The sequence below is a fragment of the Ictidomys tridecemlineatus genome, chromosome 9, assembly GCF_052094955.1.
Source record: "Ictidomys tridecemlineatus isolate mIctTri1 chromosome 9, mIctTri1.hap1, whole genome shotgun sequence".
In the NCBI taxonomy this organism is placed as follows: Eukaryota; Metazoa; Chordata; class Mammalia; order Rodentia; family Sciuridae; genus Ictidomys; species Ictidomys tridecemlineatus.
In genome coordinates, this window is record NC_135485.1 from 126,657,821 (window position 1) to 126,680,169 (window position 22,349).

A 22,349-nucleotide genomic window follows, 5' to 3' on the forward strand; every position below is an offset into this window, starting at 1 on the left:
TGCTTAATTTTTGCCATCATATGTAAATTTTCATGTTTTCAGTTCATTGTCTTCTTATCTTTGCTTTTTCGTCTTTCGCATTCATTCGTGAAATACTTTTAGAGCAAAAATTGACACTTAGTGCTTGTCTGTCCTATCCTTTTGGACATTTAACATAGTTGGACATAGATCCTGCCTTTAGGAAGCGTGTTGCTAGCAGTCAGAATGATGGAACTAAACTGAGCCATTTTTTTTCCCCCGGTTTCAAAACACACAGAAGTTTTTCTCTGAGAATAAAAGTCTTAGGTACATAGACCAGCTTAAAAAAAAAAAAAAAGTGCAAGAACAGGGAGCTCATAGCAGCATGGTTTAACACACAACTGAGGCTGTAGTTGGCCTGCACACTGTAATATGCAGATATGTGCTTTCCTGTTGGGCATTACAACACAAACAGGAAATCAGAGCAAGGGCTTACATTCTGCAAGTTTTGGACCTCAAACTGGGCCTCTTGCATAAACTCGGGGCTCTGCAGAGATTTCAGTGTCTACTAACAAGGACAGTAAAACTCAACCCACCAGCCAGCCCAGGGACATGGCAGGAAGCTGAAAGAAACAAGAAACAAGCCTGTACCACATCAAGTGTGGAGTCTAAATTTAAACTACAGGAGTCTTACAAAAGCTGATAAATTAGCATCAAGACTGAGCCAGAACAAGTGAAATGCTCGTCTCCTCCACAAGCCCCATTACCCATGGGGTTCACCCAGGAGACAATATATGCCCAAAGAATGCACCTTAGACATGCATATTTGCATTCCCAAAACATGAATTAATAAATATGAAAGGCACTATAAAATAAAACATGTTTAAAATATCTAGAGATGTGAAGGACATATAATAACCATAAGAAAGAAGACTCCTATGGAAAATAACAAAAAAGAAAAAAAAACTCAAGAAAGAACTAAATAGAGCATTACTAAGCTCGTTGACATGAACAACATTGCCATTCATTAAAATATTATAGACATGAAACTGTGGGTTAGACATAAAGGAAAAAAGTTTGATCGGAAAATCACCTAGAAAGCAGAACAGAGATCTAAGTAGATAGGAAAGATGAAAGGGAGGTCCATCGGGCAGAGCGAGAAGGATGTCAGAAAAGAAGAGTGACAAGAATGAGATAAGGGTGACATTTGAAGAAGCAATGGCAAGGATATTTCAGAACAGAAAAGAAGAAAAAAATCTAATAAAAAATTAGTCTACATCTAAGTAAATCATAACATAACTGTAGGCATCAGATAAATAAAAGGGTTGGGGCTACCAAGGAGGAAATTCAGGTAACCTATGGGAGATGGATTAACTGGAAATTCCCAAAACCACAGTTAAGGCCCAGGTGTAGCAGAATACTCTCTTCAAAGTACTGAGGAAAATTACCTGCCGAGCTTTTAAAATTGTCTTGTAAGATTCCAGGTGAAATAAAGACGTTTTCAGATAAATTAAGACTTGAAAACTTGAACTTCATTCAGCAACTAGCTACTGCTAAAAGAATTACTAAAATGTATTCCTTAATAAGTCAGAAATTGAACCCAGAAGTAAGGAATAAGTCATAAGAAGTGACACAGGTCAAAAATTGTAGAACCAGCCTAAAGGCCCTTCAATAGATAAATGGATAGAAAAAATGTGGCATATATGCACAATGGAATATTACTCAGCAATAAAAGAGAATAAAATCATGGCATTTGCAGGTAAATGGTTGGAGTTGGAGAAGATAATGCTAAGTGAAGTAAGCCAATCTCCAAAAACCAAATGCTGAATGTTTTCTTTGATATAAGGAGGCTGATTCATAGTGGGATAGGGAGCAGGAGCATGGGAGGAATAGATGGACTCTAGATAGGGCAGAGGAGAGGGAGGGGAAGGAGAGGGCATGGGGTAATTAATGATGGTGGAATGTGATGCTCATTATTATCCAAAGTACATGTCTGAGGACACAAATTGGTGTGAGTATACTATGTATACAACCAGAGATATGCAAAATTGAGCTCTATATGTGTACTAAGAATTGTAATGCATATATAAACAAAAAAAGATTAAAAAGAAAGAAACACTTTGATAAGTGTCAGTAAACAGGGCGTGTCCAGGTGGGAGAGAGACAAGCCAGTTTCAGTGGTGGTTTGAAAACCAGTTGAACGGTAAGTGCTTGGAGAAGAGTCCTGTGGAAGAAGAGAAGCAGTGAGCAGGAATGAAGCATTCTCAATGGTTTCTGATGGCAGGAAACATCATAACAATAATCATGATCAATGAAAACAGATCAGACTGGGCTATTAAAAGTGACAGACTCTAAAACTAAAAATAATTTTTTAAAAAAGCAAAAGACTCAGATTTTTTTTAATTCATCTTTTTACTATTTAGAAGACACACATGGGAAGTTTGAAACTTAGGGATTAAAAGATGATGCAGGAGATATTAGGCAAGTTTTAGAGAAAGAAATGGGGAGAGGGAAGAAGACATTAAGATCAGACAAAAAAAATTTAAATACTTTTTTAGTAGTTGATAGACCTTTATTTTATTTATTTACATGTGGTTCTGAGAATCGAAGCCAGTGCCTCACTCACACCAGGCTAGTACACTACGGCTGAGCCACAACCACAGCCCCGAGACAAAATTTTTAAGGAAAAAAAGACTAAAACTAGGAGCTAGGCATGGTAGCCCACACCTGAGGTCCCAGCTCTTTGGGAGGTTGGGGCAGGAGTGTGGATTGAGCCCAGAGATTCTGGACCAGCCTGGGCTACTTAGGGAGACTCTTAAAAAAAATTAAAAATTAAAAAACAAAGATGGTGTTACCTAGATAGAAGGAGGAATAAAATTTAAAATTAAGTGAGTACAGATGTGAAGAAACATCACCAAAGAAGAAACCTAAATGGTCAGTAAACATTAGAAACAAAATGTTGAACCTACTAGTGATAATGGAAATGAAATCAAAGCAACCATGGATTACCTTTCAACCCCTTCCCCCATCAGACGCATTGGCGGGAAGGGGAATAAAGGACCCCCCCCTCCCCCCGGGCCTTCCTAGTGGGAAGGGGAGCAGCAGATGTGCACAGAACACAACCCTCCTTTGTTTTCTGGCTCTGTCCTATATACGCACATGAGGATATTCCTTGGATGTCACTTGTAATAGCCACAAGGAGGAAGGGGCTCGAGTGTCCCTCTATAGTGGAATGAATATGTAAGCTGTGGCACATTCAAACAAAGCTTAAGGCAGCTAAAATGAATTAAGGGTTACCTGGCTCAAGTAGACAGACCTCAAAATTACACATTCAATAAAAATAAGTCACAGAAGGATGTGTGTGTCTAACTTCACGTTTCCATAAAACACTGTATTGTAAGCTGCTTTTATGGACATATGCATGTGTAGTAAAATGTGCATATCTGAGAAGAGATGATAATTTCCCCCAACTGGTTGGTTCCCTTCTTGAATGAGGAAAGAATGGGCAAGATCAGGGAGGAAGACCAAGTGGGCTGAGCTCAACTCGGCCATGTTGAATTTTTAAAAACTCTGAAGCAAACATGGCAACAATGTTAGCATTTGTTAATGTGGTCAATTCTGGGTGGTAGATCTATGGGCTTCTGCAGGTGTGTGGGGGTGGGGATATATTCTTAATTTAAAAACAGTTTCTAAGCCAGGCATGGTGGCTGCGCCTATAATCCCAGCGTTTTGGGAGACTGAGACAGGAGCATCGTAAGTTCAAAGCCAGCCTCAGCAACAGCGAGGCACTAAGCAACTCAGTGAGACCCCGTCTCTAAATAAAATACAAAATAGGGCTGGGGATGGGGCTCGGTGGTCCAATGCCCCTGAGCTTAACCCCTGATACTGGGGCGGGGGACAGTTTCTTCTGGCTTCAGAGGAAAGAAATATGATAATAATCCAAAGCGAAATGTGTTGTGCTCCATTATGGGTTTCTTCTAAGTGGCCTTCAGAGTTGAGCTGCAAGAGATTCCCGCCACTCTAGGGGAGCCAGGACGCAAGTGGAAAGAGCTACCGCAGTGCTGCCTCCCTGCAGACAGCGCTCGGGCATCCTGCTCAGGCACCAGCCGCCCTGGCCTTGACTTCTTCCACTTCTTTGACCTGCCAAGTCCTTTCCTATGGTTCCCGAAGAGTCTCCTCTTCAATTTCATAATCTTTTCCTTGTGAACCAGTAGTTAGCCCAGGGCCTTCCGGTAGGTTTTTATTCTGAAGGAAAACATCTAAAAGACAAAGTGATGCTTTACTTCCTTCTCAAGGAAAGAGAAGGATGGTTTCTGTGGTCCTGTGGTGGGTGTTTTATGAAAACATTCCGATGGTGCGGGGAGGGGACCGGTGGACTGCATGTGGGACAGCGTTTGTATGCCTGGTGGCAAACTCCACGTAGCACTTTCTCTGTCACAGTGACTCTTCCTGGGGCTCTCACCTTTTTATATTCTGTTTGATTTCTCTTGTCAAACATGCTACTACAAATAGTTAATGAACGTATCCCATGACCCCAGTAAGGAAGTCGTCCCCATCCTCGGTTCGTAGTCTCTAGCCACGTCCCCAGCCCCTCTAGTCCGGTTCTGTACACGAGTGCTGTGGACTCACAGTGAGTGCTTTGTACCTGGGGCCAAAAAGGAACAGGAGTCTAAGGTCCTTGCTCCCCATCACAGCAGCTTCTCTGCTTTCTGGATGATCTGTGTCACTATAACACAAACCATCATCAGTTAGCGTTATTCTGAACATAAAGTGAAATCCTGGCACACTCTGGATCCTGTTGTCTTCCGTGCTTTTCACATCCTCACCAGGTGATAGGAAGTGGAACAGCAGCATCGGTCTAGATGCCGTTGCCCAGTTCCCCTGTAAAGCATCTATGTGTCTTTAAAGTACACATCAGCGCCATGCTGAAGCCAAAAGGAAATTCTGACTCGGGTCTCTTAGTAAGCTGCTTCAGGCCACCAGTCTGGGTCTCCTAATGCACCTTGTGTCCTCAGACATTTGCTGCTTTTTCTTTGCAGAGAGAAGATGCATCAGTCTGCCATGTATGAACTGTGCCAGGGGATGCACCAGATCAGCCTTCAGTTCGTGCGCCTGCAGCTTACCTTTGAAGAATACGCCATAATGAAAGTTTTGCTGCTACTAAGCACAGGTATAGCGATGTCCACCCTGGCACTTTTTCTGCATTGTCAGATCATCTTCCCTGTAGCAGAGTATTCACATAGTTGGTACCAATACTGATGATGATGTTGAAGAGATGTGTGGAGGGCTTTGGCCTTTGATGAACTAAGTTACTGTTGGGTGTGAACCTGTGTACATATGAAAGAGCATACCACTATTTCATTCATTAAGCCACTAAATATTTATTAAGTCCACTGTGTGCGTGGTAGGATTGGGCAATTCGGGAAACACAGGAATGAATGACCCAACTGTGTGTCTGTGCCCTCCGGGAGCTTACCTGTAAGACGCATCTAAAGATAACTCTAACACGCTGTGGCAAATGGTGATGTCCTGTGGTAGAGAAAAGGGGCAGGGAAGCTCTGGGTTGCAGGGAGACAGGGCACTAAGTTTCATGGGATTGGCCATGGCATAAAGAAAAGGAAAGAGCCTATTAAAGTTTGGTGAAAGTTATGGATCTTGGAGGACTTTGCAAGGTTTCTAGATTGGGTGTGAACCACATGATATTGCTGTCGGGACAGTGGGAGTGTGGACATGTGGGGACAGAAACTAAATGAGCAATAGCACTAGTTTCAGGGGAGGAGGGTTTTCTTGCCTCTTAATTTTTAAATTTTTATTTTACATACATATGTATTTGTTAAATTTTTCAAGTTACATCAGATTATGTTGGGGTGAGGGGTACTGGGAATAAGGTTGGGAAAGGGATTGGACCAGATCATCTGGTGCCTGTTGAGGAAATCCAAACTGCATCGGGCAAAAGTAATGCAATACCGAAGGCTCTTGAGCAGCAGGGCAGCAGGATCAAAAGCTGTATTCAGGGCTTCATGAAGACGTAGCTAGTGATAGAATGGATTAAAGGGGAAGGGGAGAGGCAAAGACAGGCAGAGCACTTAGCCTGACTGGAAGTCAGGGGACCTGCTGGGAGGCTGTGGCCACCTAGGCCTGGCTTGATTGGTCATATGATGGACAAGAACAAGTGCATTCAGGAAACAGGGCAGAGTTGGCCTTGGCGGCTGACGAGAAGTGACACACAGGTTTAGTCACAGCAAAATGACCCCCGTGACAGTAAAGCCAGTCGTAGAAATACATGTTAGGACTCGGAGAAGATTCTGTAGAATGTAAAACAAGTTCTATTTTTTGATGGGTTAATTTATTGATGCCAATTCTGTATCCTAATAGAGATGGCTGGAAGATGGGGGAAATTGGGGACTGGAACATAGAAGACAAATTTGAAATATAAATCATGCTCCTAAAAAATCACAGTTGAAACTCAGAAGTTTCATGGGGCTGGCCATGGCATAAAGAAAAGGAAAGAGCCTGTTAAGCTTTGGTAGAAGTTATGGCAGCGTCTGAAGGGACAGAGACAGACTGTCACAGAGGTCGGCTACTGGGACGATACAGAACTGGACGCCAGGAGCCAGCCGAGCATTCCCAGAAGGGGTATGACTAACGGTGCGGCTTGCACGGAGGAAACTGAGAACGTCTAGAGAGGCCACGGGAGTTGACCATCAGGCCTCAGACAGGTGCCAGGTAGCCAGCGACTTGCAGATTGACAGGAAGCTTTTTTAGGCTTCTGGAACCAAGTAGGAGAAGAGAAAGTCGATAGCATGAGGTGGCAGGGCAGATGGGGGACAGGACTAGCCTTGGCGAGGACATTGGGCACTTATTCCCCAGACAATGACACAAGACAGAGGGGAAAGAATTTGAGGAAGTTCACATGAGACCAGGGCAAGGCTCCGGGGACAGTATGGAGAAGAAGGCTCTGAGCCCAGTGCTGTTGCCTCTGAGGTAACAGAAATGTCCTGGGTGTCAGGAACCAGCGAGGGCGCCGCTGTGAGTGTCATGGCCTTCAGAGGAGACGGCATCGAGTGTGAAGCAGAAGAGACCGTCCAGTTCATGCCTAGCCCTCGCTGGGGCCTGGGCGCCAGGGACTTGGAGAGGGACAGTCTTCTGCAGAGTCCTCTGGAAGAACTAGGCCCAGGCAGCCTGATGGAATGGGTCAGAGGGTGCATTATTTCCAGCAGAGGAAGACGAGGTCCGTGGGGGAGGGAGCCAGGCCAGGGCGTGGTGAGGGGCGCAGGGGCGACTGGGTCAGGAGCAGGCCTCTCTGCGTCCAGCACCTGACTCTGGCCAGGGTGTTTCCACGTGGTCTCAGTGCAGTGCTTGCAGTAGCTCTGGGACATTGAGGGCCCTGAAGTAAGATAGACAGGGGCGGAAATGTAGAGGGGAGACACAAAGGAAGGACAAGGAAATAACAAATTGAATCCAGAAGTTCTAGAGACTTTCCCAGGCCAGTCTCTCTCCCAGGACCCTCACTCCAACATGTCTTGGGAAATCTGTAAATCCACCTGTTCACTGTCCGTCAGCCCACCAATAGAGAGAGAAAGCCAAGAGAGACGATGACGTTTGGAGAAACCTATCATTTAGGGGACCTTGGAACTCATCCGCTGATCAGATCATGGAGACCACATCAGCCTGGCCACCGTGAACCATCTCATGATCACCAGACTGATGGCGTCCCCACATACCTTCCCATGCCCACCCCTTCCCAAGTTTCTTCTCAAAGGGACCCCGAGAACACATCTCTCTCTCTCTCTCTCAAGATGGCCCACATTCTCCCTTGAATGTGTCTTTCCTGCTTTCCTAAATCAATCTCTGTGCCTTTATGACATGTGCTGACATTTTCCCATCACATATGTCATGGACCCCAGCTTCTCCCGAGCTGAGCTTCCCCTCTCTTCCTGGGAACTCCTTGGGACCCTCTTGCAGAGATACCTCTTCTCCCATGACAGCCCCATTCTAAAACTAGAGGCAGCTGAGTGTCCTGTGTGGGTTAGGAGTCAGACCCTGGGTTTGGGGCTTCATATCTAGTGGTGTTGTCCCTCCCCTCCCAGGAGCCAGGAGCTCAGGCTGATTGATGGATGGCCGAGGTGCAGGACGGCGGTGGTGAGGGAAGAGCATGGATCAGAAGGAATCAGAGTGCCACAGCAGAGGGGCAAACCCATGGCCATGGCAGGGAGGGAGCCAGCAGTTCACAGCTGTGTTTTGTTTGGCCAACACAGGTTTTTGGGGTTGCTTTTGGCCTTTTGTTTTGTTTTCCTTGAATGTGATGGCCCTGGGCAGGGCATGTTTTCTCCAGTTAGCCGCAGGCCCCACCATTCCTCATGAATTGCACCCAGCCCCGTCTCCTGCAGCCTTGGCCTGTGCAACCCCCTGTCTGCAGGGTCAACGGAGCAGAATCAGGCTTTCTGTCACCATGCCACTCTCCATCAGGATTTCCCCATTCCTAATTGATCCTTTCTGGAGCACACTTGGCAAAAATAACCTTTAAATTCAGTGAAAATGATTTCACTCCAATTGCCAAGCTATCTTTATTAGTCATTCCTGATAAAGGGGAATATATATATATATTTGTATGTATGTATATATATATATATATTTGTATGTATGTATAGATACATAACACATACCTATACAAACCCACACATATATACATACACACATATGTGTATGATAGAATTTAAGTGAAGTAGTATTTTCTGAAAATGCCTGTGCTACTAATTCTTTGTAAAATTTGACTACTCAGTCTTAATAGGTTTCTTACCCTTTTACATCCATTTAGTTTTATAGCCTCTAATAGATTCTGATATCATTTTGAGGCTACCTGAATTAATTTCAGAGCTCCCAAGTAGCTCAGTACTTTCAAATCTGACTTTGTTTTAGATGCAGTAAAAGCAAAATGAAAAGGCAGGAAACATAAGAAGTTCATGAATCACACAGAACTGCTGGCTTTAGTAAGCTCATTTTGCCAGTCTGTGACACAAGGCACCAACATCATTCTAACTGAGGAATGTTAAGTTGCACACCTCAAGTCCAGCATATCAAGGAAGGGTTTTCTATTATTATTATTTTTTGGAAATGACATCAAAAGAATCTCAAACTCTTTATGCTTGCAAAGGAAAGCCGACCAACTTGTCCCTCAGTTGTCTCTGCTCTTCTCCAGCCCGTAGGTTCTGGAGATTTTCCAGCAGCCCCGCTGCATTTAATAAGCAAATTCAGAAACTCTGGGCAGACCTCCAAAATATGAGGTTTTGCTTAAGTTCCCTTTATTTGTTGTTTGTTTCAACTTCTAAAAAATCTGGCTGGGAAATTGGTACAATATATTTCAGTTACATCAGTGAAATGTAAGTAATAATATTTGAAGAGATATAATTTTGAGACTTTCTGATAACACAGCTATCAGAAATATAGTTAATCTTAGCTGACGTATTAAAGAATGTTAAAATAGAGTAGGGAAATTTATTTATTTTAATGGTAGATAATTTTTAATGTATAGGGTTTCATCCATATAAAGATCCATATTAAAAAATCAAAGGCTTGCTTTATATGATTTTATAACTTAAAAATGTTAATCTGCATGGACAGCAAAGGCTGTTATTTGCAAAGTTTCCATGACTTTTAGAAAGTTTTTAGTTAAAATTTTGGCAGAAAGTGGATCTATAGCTTTACCATTAACTTCCTGGTTGTTACCCTACTGCTTCATGGTTGTTTTATTATACTTCTAAAATAAGATTTTAATTTCAAGAAAGGAAAACCTATGTGTTACATAACGGGTGGCATTAACTCTTTATGTGAAAGTCTGATTTTTAAAACCACAGCTAATACTTCAGCAGCCTCAGGAATTTGTATCATTGCTGTTAGGGGGTGATTTTCTCCCCCTTCAAAAATAGATTTAAATAAACTTCAAATCAAAAGCCTCAACAATTAAACTCAAGGAGATTATTAACATAATAGCAGAAGTTAATTTGCAAGATAATTCATATCTTTATTTAGGAGAGCAGGGTTTATTTGGAAACTGTATGCCTGGCTTCCAGGGTCGCATGTAATATTAAGAAACTGTCCTTTGCTGTTCTAAAGTGCTGATGACCAGAGGAAATTATTTATTCCAGTTATGAAAAATTAGAAAATATGTAATTAGGAAGTGAAAGTAAAAGCAGTTCCAAAACTCAGGATATTAATATCACAGGATGAATTTTCATGAGGTCTTCATCTCCTAAAAATCCTCTAGGTGATCTTATTTTTCAGAGTTAAAGCATAAACATGACCATCTGTTGGCCATCGTGAAAAGCAAACATGTAAGCAGGTTGTCAGAGGAGACACCTTTAACTAAAACTCTGCCTGACATCTCCTCCTCTTCCCTTATACCCTTTCTCCATGAAGAACCTTGATCTGGGCCCTGGAAAGAATAGGACATGGGGCACTTGACATGCGTGAAGTCCTGTATCCCTAAGTCTTGTTTTGGGAAAGGGGCAAAGAGAGTCCTGGAAATTGAACCCAGGGCCTTGCAAGAACCAGGTACTACCACTGAGCCCCATTCCTGGCCCCCATATAATCCTTCTAAGTGAACTTCATTTTGTTTCAATATAAAACCTAGCCGCTAAGTAAAAGGAAAGAAGAAATCATAATCCTTGATTTTCTACCTCACTAAAGACAAAAGTGCTCAAGGTGTTAGTCTCTAAAAGTTTCAAATCTTAGTCTTGAGTGTAGAGCCCTTATTGATGTCGCCTCACAAACCAGGACACAGACCCAGTGCAAGGTCACATGACAGAGCCTCCGTGGTCAGGTGGTCCTGGAGCAAAGGATGCAGAAAGTGTCTGTTGTATGCAGCATCCTTCCCTTGGTAGAAGGCCAGTTTCTGAGAATATCTGATATTTGAACTTGAATATAAAGATGTTGCTTTCTAATGCCAGCCAGATGATGTGGGCTTTGGTTCTTCCAGTTGTGAAAAATAAAAATATGTTTTCCTGCCTCTGAGGTATTGGCAAGTTAACATTCATAGAGCACTTGATGACCAGCCATGTAGTGTTATGGTTAAGAAACAGGCATTGAAAGCAGACAGACCTCAGTCTACAGTATCCCTACTCCACCATTTATTTATTATGCATTTGGGCACATGGATCAACCTCTGGTCCAGTTTTCTCATCCATAGAACGAAAATAATATAATGGTTGTATCCTAATGTCAGTGTCAGAATTAAGTGAGCAAAGTAATAATGCATACCTAGTACATAAAAATTTTTCTTCTTTTGTGTGGGTATATGTGGAAGCAATTTGTATGTCTGTATTCCTTAACACAGTTCCAAAGGACGGCCTCAAATGCCAGGCTGCATTTGAAGAAATGAGGGCAAATTACATCAAAGAACTGAGGAAGATGGTAACTAAGTGTCCCAACAACTCTGGGCAGAGCTGGCAGAGGTTCTACCAACTGACCAAACTTCTAGACTCCATGCATGACGTAAGTACAGCCCTCGGTTTCTCTTCAGTGAAGGAGCAACACACACACACACACACACACACACACACACACACACACACACGGTACAAATCTGGACAGCTGAGTATTCAGGGCTTTGAGATGAATGAGGGTAAAGTGTTCAGAGAGAGGCAGCAAGAGTTAAAATCTGGTTAAGGAAATTTTTCTTTGCATAATCTTTGGAAGAAGCCCCATTTATAACAAAGGGTATGGCTCCGTGCCCTGGACCAGGGAAGGTCCTCAGATCTGCTACAGGTGTCAGATTGAGTTTCACATTTTTTGCTTGCAATTTAGGATATGTTTGGTTAACAAAAATGTTTGCCTTAACGTTGCATAAATAGTGTCCATCTTCTTCTATAACTGTTAATCTAATAACCCAATCTTCCAAAAACATTATTAGTGGTACGGGGCCAGTGTGGATCCTCTCAATCTTTGCCAAATTTTGAATCCTATATTCATTATTCTTCCTTGCCCTATATAAATACAGAAAATAGATGATGAGGTCGTTTCGGATTTAATCAATTAAAGATGTAGTTGGGGTGTGTGTTAGCACTTTCTATAGAATATTGGTTTGGGTAACTTGCTTTGTGTGGCGTTGAAAAATATGCTTTTGTTTCACTTTACAAGCAGCTTTTCTAACTCTCACTTAAAGGACGTTGGTGTGCAGTCATGCTAAAATAGTTCTGCATATTTGTAAAATTTCCATACTTTCTTTTAGAAAAATTATTGTCCACATTCGGCCTATATGATTTGAAAAGAAATTTTTTCAAATATTTTCTATGAAGGAAAACTTGGTGACCAAAACTCTTCTAGCGCTTCTATAGAAACAGTGATTTGTTCTTTAGAGGTGAGTTTGTGTCAGTAGAATGTCACCTCTCTGTGATGCTAAAGGCATAGAGTTAATTGGAAAGGAATGTCACTTCCAGGTGTTTTACCCTGAGACTCTTGCATATCATGTACGTTGTTTGCCTGCTCTGAATTTCTCATAGGGCGAGTTGTCTCCAGGATGAATTCAGTGATCAGTACCTTTTACTACTAAAAAGGGCTTTAGAGAGTGTAGTTTAGTACAGAAAATCTTGGAAATCAGAGATGATGGTAGGTGAGGCTTTGGGGAGTGCAGCCAACGACGTTCCCCATGACTCACACCCAAGGCACAGGAAACGGTGGCCACGTCTTCTCACGCGTTCGGTGTTGAACAGAGCTACACATCACAGCCCATGCATTGCCTTTCATGGTGATTTTTCAAGGTGTTCCTTAGGAGAGATTCAAATGGGGCTCTGTGGGTCTTTCTTTACGCATTCTCTTACTTGGCTGGCACAAGTGCAATATCCACACTAGCATGTAACCATCCTCACCACACACGATGGTAAAACAATTTGCAAGTATGAGGCCTACAACAGAAGTTAAAACTTGTTTCTTCCACCCCTTTCTGAATCAGTGTGCCCTGAGCAGGATGGCACAGTGCCGGCAGTGAGAGGCCACCCACTGTGGTCCATGCAAGACCTCTTCTGCTGCTTGGTTTTCAGCACCAGCGCAATGCTTGATGCAAGTTAGGAACCCAGTGAAGAGTTGTCAAATGGCTGTGTCAAAATGTTGATTTACTGTGAAACTTCCCAAGGCAAATTAGTACCTTTTTGGTTTATAAAAATAGAAGTATAGTTGCTATACAAGAACCTGAACAAATTTAAAGCTCACCACTTGGTAAGATTGGACATATATATAGAACCATGAAATGGTTACCACTATCCAGATAGTGAGCATATCCATCACCCCAAAAGTTTCCTCCTTCCTTGGTTAGGCCCTCCTCATGCCTCCTGCTCCCAATTCCTTCCTACATTGCTTTCTAATATAGATTAGTTTCCTAGCGTTTCACATAAATGGTATCCTGGAAGGGCCTTTTATCTTTTCCTGCTCGTCTTTCGCTGGGCATAATTCATCCATGCAACGGTAAACCTCAGTAGTCCGGGGGAGTTTCTGGTTTGGGATTTTTGTTGGTGGTGTTTTTGCTAAGTGTCATCCTGTTGTGTGTTTATCCTACAATTCTTTTTTTAACTACATGGACGTAATACCTTTATTTCATTTATTTATTTTTATGTGGTGCGGCGGATGGAACCCAGGGCCTCACACGTGCTGGGCAAGCGCTCCACCACTGAGCCACGACCCCAGCCTCAATTCATTTGTTCAGTCACCTGTGGATGGACATCTTAGTTGTTTCTAGCTTGAGGCCTTCACAGATAAATCTGTGATGAACATTTATGTACAAGTCTTTGCCCAGACACAGACTCTCCTTTTTCTTAGGGGAACATCAAATCGTGGAATACCTGGTTAGTATCGTGGGTATATATCCATTTTTAAAGAAAAGGCCGGGATGTTTTCCAAAGAGTGGGTGACAGCTCACACCCTGGCTACACTTAGTGTGGCGAGTCCTTTAGATGTGGCCACTCCAGCGGAGTGCGGGGCTGTCTCCCGTGGCTTTTACTTTGCATTTCCCTAGTGATGGATGATGCCGTCTTTTCATATTCTCATTTACCATCTTTATGTCTTTGGTGAGGTGTCTGTTCCACTCTTTGGCTCATTAAAAAAAAAAAAAATAATGACCTGAATCGACCTGAAGACCTCCCCATCTCTCAGAATTTCCACTACCTCCTGTTTGTACCACAGGCTGGGGACCAGGCCTTTACCACAGGGACCTGTGACAGTTGGTGTGAAAAATCCAGAAGACCCAACTATAGCAACAAAGTGCGTTTGATCGTTGCTCACTTTTATGAGGTTGTGTTTCCGCGCTGTATCTCATGAGTCCTGATGTAAGCCATTGTCACAGAGCCTTCCTCCCGTGTGTTCCTCTAGCATCTTTGTCACTGATACCCAGTATCTTAGAAACCATTCTGTCATGTTCCTCTCTGTTTTACCTGAGCATTCCACTTTGATTGGGAGGAGATCAGACATTTTGAAATTATTTGAATTCTTCACTTTTATTTTAAACTAGTAAAAAAAAAAATGTTTGATCTTAATGTAGCCTAACAGGAGCCTCTTGCATACTCTCTATTTCTATTCCAGAGAGAACCCCGAAAAACGCATGGTGAGCCCAGAGGGGCCTTTCTAGCGTTCACACTTACTCAGTCTCTGGACCGCCTGCAGCTTTCTCATTAGGGTCAATTGGTGAATCAACGTTTGCGCCATCTTCTTCAGAGAAGCCAAGGGCCACACCACTCACTGGCCGTGATCTTAGAGCCTAGTTCAGGCCACCTAATGGGAAAGAGAGCATTCGTTTCTAAGGGTCACGTAAATAAGAGCCATCCGAATGCCGATCACAGTTCTGCTTAAAGAGCGTGTGTGCCGTGGGCATGGTGGTGCACACCTGCAGTTCCTTCAGCTCAGGAGGCTGAGGCAGGAAGGTCGTGAGTTCAAAGCCAGCCTCAGCAACTTAGCAAGGCCCTAAGAAACTTAGTGAGACCCTGTCCTAAAATAAAAACTAAAAAGGACTGGGGAAAAACAAACAAATAACCAAAAAAGCAAACAAATAACAACAACAACAACAAAGACAGGAAAAAAAAAAAATGCTCATGGTGTGCTGGCGCCCAGAACACAGGTGTACAGCTGTCAGGCCCCCGCAGATTCCTTCCACGTGGTGCACATGTGTGTTGGCAGAACAGTGCCAAGGTGGGTGAAAGGAACATTCTCTGAAAGAACAGTTTGACAGTTCAGTGTTTCAATTGGCCAACAGCTTTGATGATCCATGAGCCCTGGGAATATCAGTCTTCCCCTAGAAAAGCAGCTGTGTGGATGGAATTGTGCTTTGTCAGTGTCTGGGCGTCAGGTGCAAAACGTACAGACTCCTTATCTACTAGACAGAATTGATAATGGTCACTTTTAGCTATTACTAGGAGTGTCAGTTAATTTCCTTCGGGTGTAAGAAGCGCATGTCTAATGAATCTATTACTAACTTCCGTTCATTCTTAGAGATCAAGAACTGTTTATGTCACGGTCAGTGTATAGAAGAGTAACTACTAAGGATGATATTAATGACATCTCTTGAGGCAAACATTGTCCTTTTTCTATTAAACGGCATATGAATGCAGTTTTATTTTGGGATATACACTTGGCAAAAAAGTGCCTTATGCCTAGCAATATAGACAGCGCTACAGAGAAGACAAAATAAGCCGATGACGCTGTTGCCCCCGCCCCCGCCCCCATTAGTCTGGATTCCAGAGAGGCAGCTGGAGCACAGGGCAGAGCAGAAGGTTCAGGAGCCCAGATCGGTCACCTGGGTGGTTGGGCCCTGAGAGCACATGGCTGGGTGCTGGTGCATTTATTCCTCTGTGAATGAGCCCTGACCCTGTTCTGAAGGTGCAGCTGTGAATGGAATCCTGTCCTTAGGGACCTCACTTGTCTGGTAGAGAAGGATGTCCTCCATCCTGTTGACAGACACATGTGTGTCTGAACTCTGAGGCCACCTGGGCGGGGGAGACCTAAGGCAGGGCAGGCAGACAGCGGTCAGAAGCCACAGGGCAGCACACTCAGAGCTCAATAGCACACCACGAGCAGCGAGCTCTTGGGCATTCGTTCTAGGTCGACCAAACCTTGCAGAGAGGGTGTGGCAGCCAGCTGCGCTGGGCAGGGGCTTGGAAGACTTCCTGGGGTGTCAGAGAACTCATTTGTAGGAGAAGACACAGAACTGGGAGAATGGGTTCTCGGGGTTCCCGGGTGCTGGTGGCAGCTGGAACCTCCTAGACTCTCGGGTGTAGTGCTCCCAAGACCGCCTAGTGATGGGGGGGTGCAGTGGTGGCTCATTTGTAGGCTGGGTCTCAAGGATCGGGAAACCAGCATCTAGGAAACACTGGAAACAGTGCACTGCCCGAGGCCCCCAGACTCTCCACCCCAGCATCGTCCGGCACGCATCCTTTTGGTGAGCTGCAGCATTGCATCTTGAAGTCCGTCCACCTGGCTTCGCATTAAAATGTCCTAGTGTTTAGCAGTTCCCCAAACTCTTAGGCCCTCCTCAGCTGAAGCCGAGCCGGCTTTGGGTTGAAGGCTTTTGTGTGTACTTGTGATCATGAACCTTTGGCTGGGCAGGCAGCGGTGTCACTCAGTGCTGCTCTCCGCATGACAGGAGGGAACACCGAGTATTTTCAGATGGCATGCATCACTCTGTCTGTGGCTCCATGGGGGACCCTGGACAGCTGGGTGGTGCTTCTTTAGCCAGGCCCTGGGAGCCAGGGTTTCCCTCCTCCGTGGCAGGTGGTGTGAGGAGCAGAGATCAGAAGTCGAGGGGTGTAGTCAACCCCACCGGTGCCTGCTGGGGAGACTTCTTTAGGTGGAAAGGGTGTTAAGTTTCAGTGACATGATAACCAACACAAGAGATCCCGCTGCGAGCAGCGAGACTATTAGCACATGATATTTTAAGACTCTCGTTGCTCACTTAATTAGCGGGTGCTTTTGCATCCAGGCTGCGGGTCCTGGCGATTTCCTCCATGATTCCGCCATAGGTGGTTTTGAGAGAAACACACAAACCTATTTTAAGCATTTCTTACCCCATTCCAAGGAATGCGAACCACACGTTTGGCTCGTTCCGCCGTTTACTTGGGCAGCCACTCGCATCCACGTTGGGTCTGTCCGAGTCCTGCTCATCAGTTTCTCTTTGGAAAAACCTTCTGAGGCCAAAAGAGGAACCCACCTCAGAAGTGTGACCACCGCAGACAGACAGAGAGCGGCCTGCGGCGCTGTTGTCACCATTTCTCTCGGCAAACATGGGCACGTGACCTCTGTTTTTTGTTTTTTTTTTTTGAGAACAGTTTCTTCATCTGTGAAATGGGAATGATGCCCATCTGATAGGTCATTTTGAGAAGTGGACGAAATATCTGAGACATCTGGCAGGCAGCAGGCACTGAGCAGACGTTCACCCTCTCTTCCTGTTCCTCAGGTGACAATGAAATGAGATTGATTCCGTGTTGGTGACAAAGTGCCCGTGCTGTCGGGACCACACATTCGTGCCTGTGTGTGAGACAGCTCGAGATTCAGTGCCACATTCTCTCTCACTGAGCTCAGCAACCATTTAATACAATCCTTAGCAGCGTCCTACCGCCTTCTCCCTGACGAGACCATGACTAAGAGAGAGTCTAAATAAAGGAAGAGTTGTTTATTCCAGAGTCAGCTAAGTGAGCACAGCCTTAGCATCTCCCAGGGCACCAGGGGAGAGGGGAGGGCCCAAACTTCTCCAGGCGGCCGCTCTTGGTGAAATCTCTGCAGGTAAGGATTTCTAATTCAGCGCATCATTGACAGGCAGGCTCTGACTCTCTGTGTATTTGGTGAAACCCGTGGAGTACTTATTAGCAATGTATACTATCTCTCTTTTGGTTTCCCTAGCAAAGTAAGAGCTGTCATTTCCACATCTAAATTTCTGATTTTAAGGGGACGGTGTAAGTCCACATGCATTGCTCTGGGCCAGTTGTGCCAACAAATGATTATTTTCATTTAAGACACATTTACGTTTGTATAGCTCTTTTTAAAAATGCCTCAGATATATTTGAAATTAAAAATTGGAGAAAACGGGAAACCATAGGTCAGAACTTCCTGTTGTCGCAGTGTGGTAGATAAACGTGGAGTGGATGCCCCTTGGTGCAGTGGAGGACCTTCTGGCCAACCCAAGGACCGATGTATGTTGTATGCTGGGAGCTGGATCTGGAGGCCTGACTGGAAGGTGTCACTCCCCAGAAAGTTTCCTCAAAGTTAATGAGCTATGGGAACCGTCAGTCAGTGGACTTGGTGGGTCTAAGTTCTCCTAGGGTTTGCAGTTGGTTCATTTTTTGGTAGACAACAGAACAGCTGGATGACTGTTCTTCTTTAACCATGAAATCTTCTAATACCTAGGAAACTACATAAGAAACCATATATATATATATTTTTTTTTAGTACCAGTTGGTTCATGCTCCTTTGTCACTGACCTGTTCTAAACAGCCTCTAAGGGAAGAGCTGCCACAGGGCTCTGCTTCTCAGAGTGAAGCCGATGCCTCTGGGACCATGAGTCACTGGCAAGGAAGAGTCATGTGCAGTAGCAACAGTCATGCCAGCACTGTACTGGTGGTCAGGATGCAATGACAAAAGGGGCTTGGTCTGTGCCTCACAGAGCATGTAGCCTGAGGGGCAGTGTAGACAGGAAGCTGGAATGTATTAAAGCCTGGTGTGAAAGGTGCTGACCTGGGCTATCAGGACCACGGTGGAGTATCTGGAAAGGGGAGTAGCTGGGTAGAGAAGGTACATGGCACCTAGTGGGGAAATGACAGCTGGCTCAGACCCAAAGGTCAAGTCAGAGTTTGCCAGACAGAGGGAAGCTACTCCAGACCAAGGGACTTTACGTCCTAAGGGAGAGGGACGCGCAGTGATTTTGAGAAACGGAGAATCTCATTGTATCTCAGAGCCTCGTGGTAGAAATGGAGATGAAGAGGAGAAAAAGGAACCAAGTCAGGGAAGCTACTGAGGGACTCTAAGCAGATCTATGGAGAATCTGGAGCTATCCTGTCCAATGTGATCGCCACTGTTTACCTTCAAATTCATTAAAAAGAAGTAAAACTTAAAATGGAGTCACCCGGTCTCACTAACCACATTTCAAATGCTCAGAAGCCACATGTAGCTAGGGGCCACCCTACTGGACACACATAGGGTTGTGCCAGACCCTGCTGGGCTAAAGAATCTGTCAGCAGAGGACAAGAAAAAACAAAATAACCCATTTGGAAGCTGGTAAGCAGGTCAGAGAGGGTAGGCTGAGCAAGGTGGGTGGACAGAGAGAGATTCAGGTGGTGGAATGAAGGATTCCTAGATAAATAAAGTGTGGAGGTAGAGAGAAGAGGGAGAAGGTACCAAGATGGCCTCCAGGATTCAGAAGACATCTAATGTTATGGTTTTGATACGAAGTGTCCCCAAAGACTCCGGTGACTGGATCATGAGGGCTCCGATATCCTCCGTGGATCAATCCATTAATGGACATAGCTGAGTGGACTTTTGGGAGGTGGTAGAAGCCATAGGAGGTGGGGCCTAGTTGAAGGAACGGGTCCTTGGGACCATGCCTTTGTGGACTGTATCTTGTGCCCAGCTCCCTCCCCCCCTCCCTCCCTCCCCCCTGCTTTCTGGCTGCCATGAGCTGAGCAGCTTCACTCTGTCACACCTTCCCACCATGACATTCTGCCTCAGCTCAGGCCTAAGGCAACAAAGCCAGCTGAGCATTCACCGAAACCCTACGACCATGAGCCCAGACCAGTCTTTCCTCCTCTGGGTTGTTTTCCCAGGTGTTTGTCACAGTGATGAACAGCTGACCAGTCCTCCTGGGCAGGGCGGAACCTGCACTCGGGAGGGAACGCGGGGTGAATGAATTTGTGAGGGAGGAGGTGAGCTTGTTTTGGATAGATGGATTTGAGATGCCTTTAGGACGTCTCAGGGAAAACAGGTGAACACAGAGCTCTGCGCATGAAGATGGGGACGACAGCCTGCCGAGGGTGGCACCACAAGGGTGTCTCTGAAACCTGGGGGTGGGCGGGACTACCTGGGCGCTGGTGCAGAGCAGGAAGATGGTCTGTAGTGGAACCCACAGAAAATACAGTCAGAAGGCCCCCAAACAAGAGGTGCCTACAGAGAGTCCAAGAGCTGTGGCTAAAGTGAGGAGGCACAAAGAGGGACCTTGGAGACAAACCAGAAAGAGTGTCCACACTGCACCAGAGCGGGCCTAGAGGGCGGGGCTGCAGGAAGTTCCATTATCACAGTCTGGAAAGCTGTTCAGTAGCCATAGCCACGAGGAGAGGGTCGAGGGCCGTGAAGAACAGCAGATTGGGTTGAGTTGTGTTCAAGCTCACGAGGTTTCCGGTACCTGTATCAGAAGCCACAAAACAAACAGGACAGTAGTTACTTTAAAAAGAATGTTAAAATCATCATCCTACAAAGCTTCTTAGTAGAACTGCATTAAAAAAGAAAAAGAACAGTGAGTCTTTCTGATATATGATGGGACATAGGTAAATGAGCATTTTGAACATGTTGAGAGAACATGGAAAGATTTTGACTTTGTTTGTTGAAGTAAGAAAAAAAATTACAGCAGCTTAGCAGAACTTACCTGCAGATTACCCTCCCACCATATATCCACAGGCCCCATGAGAGTAAATTTGAACCAGTGGAAGCCCCGTCGTGTATCGTGGGTTTATCTATGTGTATCTATGAGCATGTAAGTGCATCAGGCTCAGCATGGCATCAAAAGCAGCCGTGAGACTGCAGAGCTGACACTGGATTCCAAGTCATAACTTCATTTCGTGAGCCCAGGCCTCCCCCTTCCTCCTCTGTGACGTTCCTAGCGCACCCCGGTGATAATGACAGCCGATTTCCACTTACAGTCATAGACTTCATCTCTTTTGGTCTTTCCTGCTTGGTGATAGTTTTCTATAATTGACTTAATATGAAATATGGGTCCTTTCCTTACCTCTCTGGTTAAAGGTTAATTTAAAACATATAAATATTTTCAGGGGCTAATTTTTTGAATGACATTGCTTGCCAAGGTCCACAGTCAAGTAGCATTCCAAGATGCAGTTGTACTAGATTTTAGAGAAACCAGGGGGTTCAATCCTTCAATACAGGACATCTGTCCTTCTTTATTATTGTATTTTTAAAATATCCATCTTGAGTAACCCATCTGGAAAATTCTTCGTCATGCAAAACTAAAGCACTGTGTCCACTAAACACAAACCATTCTGTACCCACCCACCCCACCTCTGGCACCTACTCTTCTCTCTTCCACTTCTGCTGCTCTAGGTGCCTCATATAAATGGAATCTTTTTTGTATATCTGGCTTATTCTAGTATCATACAGATTCACCCATGTTGCAGCATGTGTAAAAACGGAACACTACTCCTTTGCACATGTATGCTTCCTCTTGGCTCTTGTGAATAATGCTGCATGAACACGGGATGTAAAATTCGTCCTTGAGACATTGCTTTCAGTTCTTGTGGGTATATTCTCAGAAAAGGGATTGCTAGATCATATGATAGTTGGATGCTTAATTTTTTGAGGAATGACCAAACTGTTGACCACAGTACCTACCTGCACCATTTCATGTTGCTGCCATGTGTGTGGACTCCAATTCTTGACACCCTCGCAGATATTTATTATTTTCTGTTTTTCACTTATTTTGTTTTCTGATGGTAACCATCTATGGTAAGGTGAAATCGCATAGTTTTCAATTTAATTTCCCTAATGATTAGTGATATTGAGCATCTTTTTGTGTGTTTATTGATTATTTTTCTATCTTCAGAGAAATGTCTATCACATTCACATCTGTGGCCCACTTTTCTTTTTCTTTTCTGGTACTGGGGATTGAACCCAGGGTCACTTAATCATTGAGCCATATCCCCAGCTTTAAAAAAAATTCTTACTATGAGATGGGGCCCCACTAAATTGCTGAGGCTGTCTTTGAACTTCCAATCCTCCTGCCTCAGTGTCCCAAGCCTCTGCGACTACAGGCACGGGCCACTGCACCTGGCTGTGACTCACTTTTTAATCGGTTTTTGTTTGTTTTACTTTTGACTTGTTGGAGCTCTTTATCCATCATCAGATATACAATTTTCAACTATTTTCTTGCATTCCTTATTTTTTGACTCTTTCTTCTCTTACACACTTATAATGATAACGTTCAGTGATCTGCTTCTTTTAATCCTTAACTTGCAAAATTCAAAGTTGTTTCTGATGCAATATATTTAAAGAGAGAGGGTAAAAAAAATTTTTTTTTTTTTTTTTGGTCTGGAAGTTAACTGCTCCTTTTGCTTCATTATTGATTGACATCACATGTGCCACTGTCACAGGAGTGTGTTACAAAAAGAGAGTAACTCTCTGTAGGAAGGCTGGGGGGAAACCAG

At 44.3% G+C, this 22,349-nt stretch overlaps 1 protein-coding gene across 11 annotated transcripts in view; it reads left to right on the top strand.

Annotated features, from left to right (window-relative positions):
• The window catches only part of Nr3c2 (nuclear receptor subfamily 3 group C member 2), a 335,377-nt gene that overhangs the window by 285,905 nt on the left and 27,123 nt on the right, over positions 1-22,349 (top strand). For all 11 annotated transcript variants that reach the window (XM_078022048.1, XM_078022053.1, XM_078022050.1 and 8 more), the window contains 2 exons: positions 4,998-5,128; positions 11,291-11,448. In XM_078022048.1, the coding sequence (XP_077878174.1) occupies positions 4,998-5,128; positions 11,291-11,448 (289 nt within the window). The remainder of the gene's footprint in view (positions 1-4,997; positions 5,129-11,290; positions 11,449-22,349) is intronic.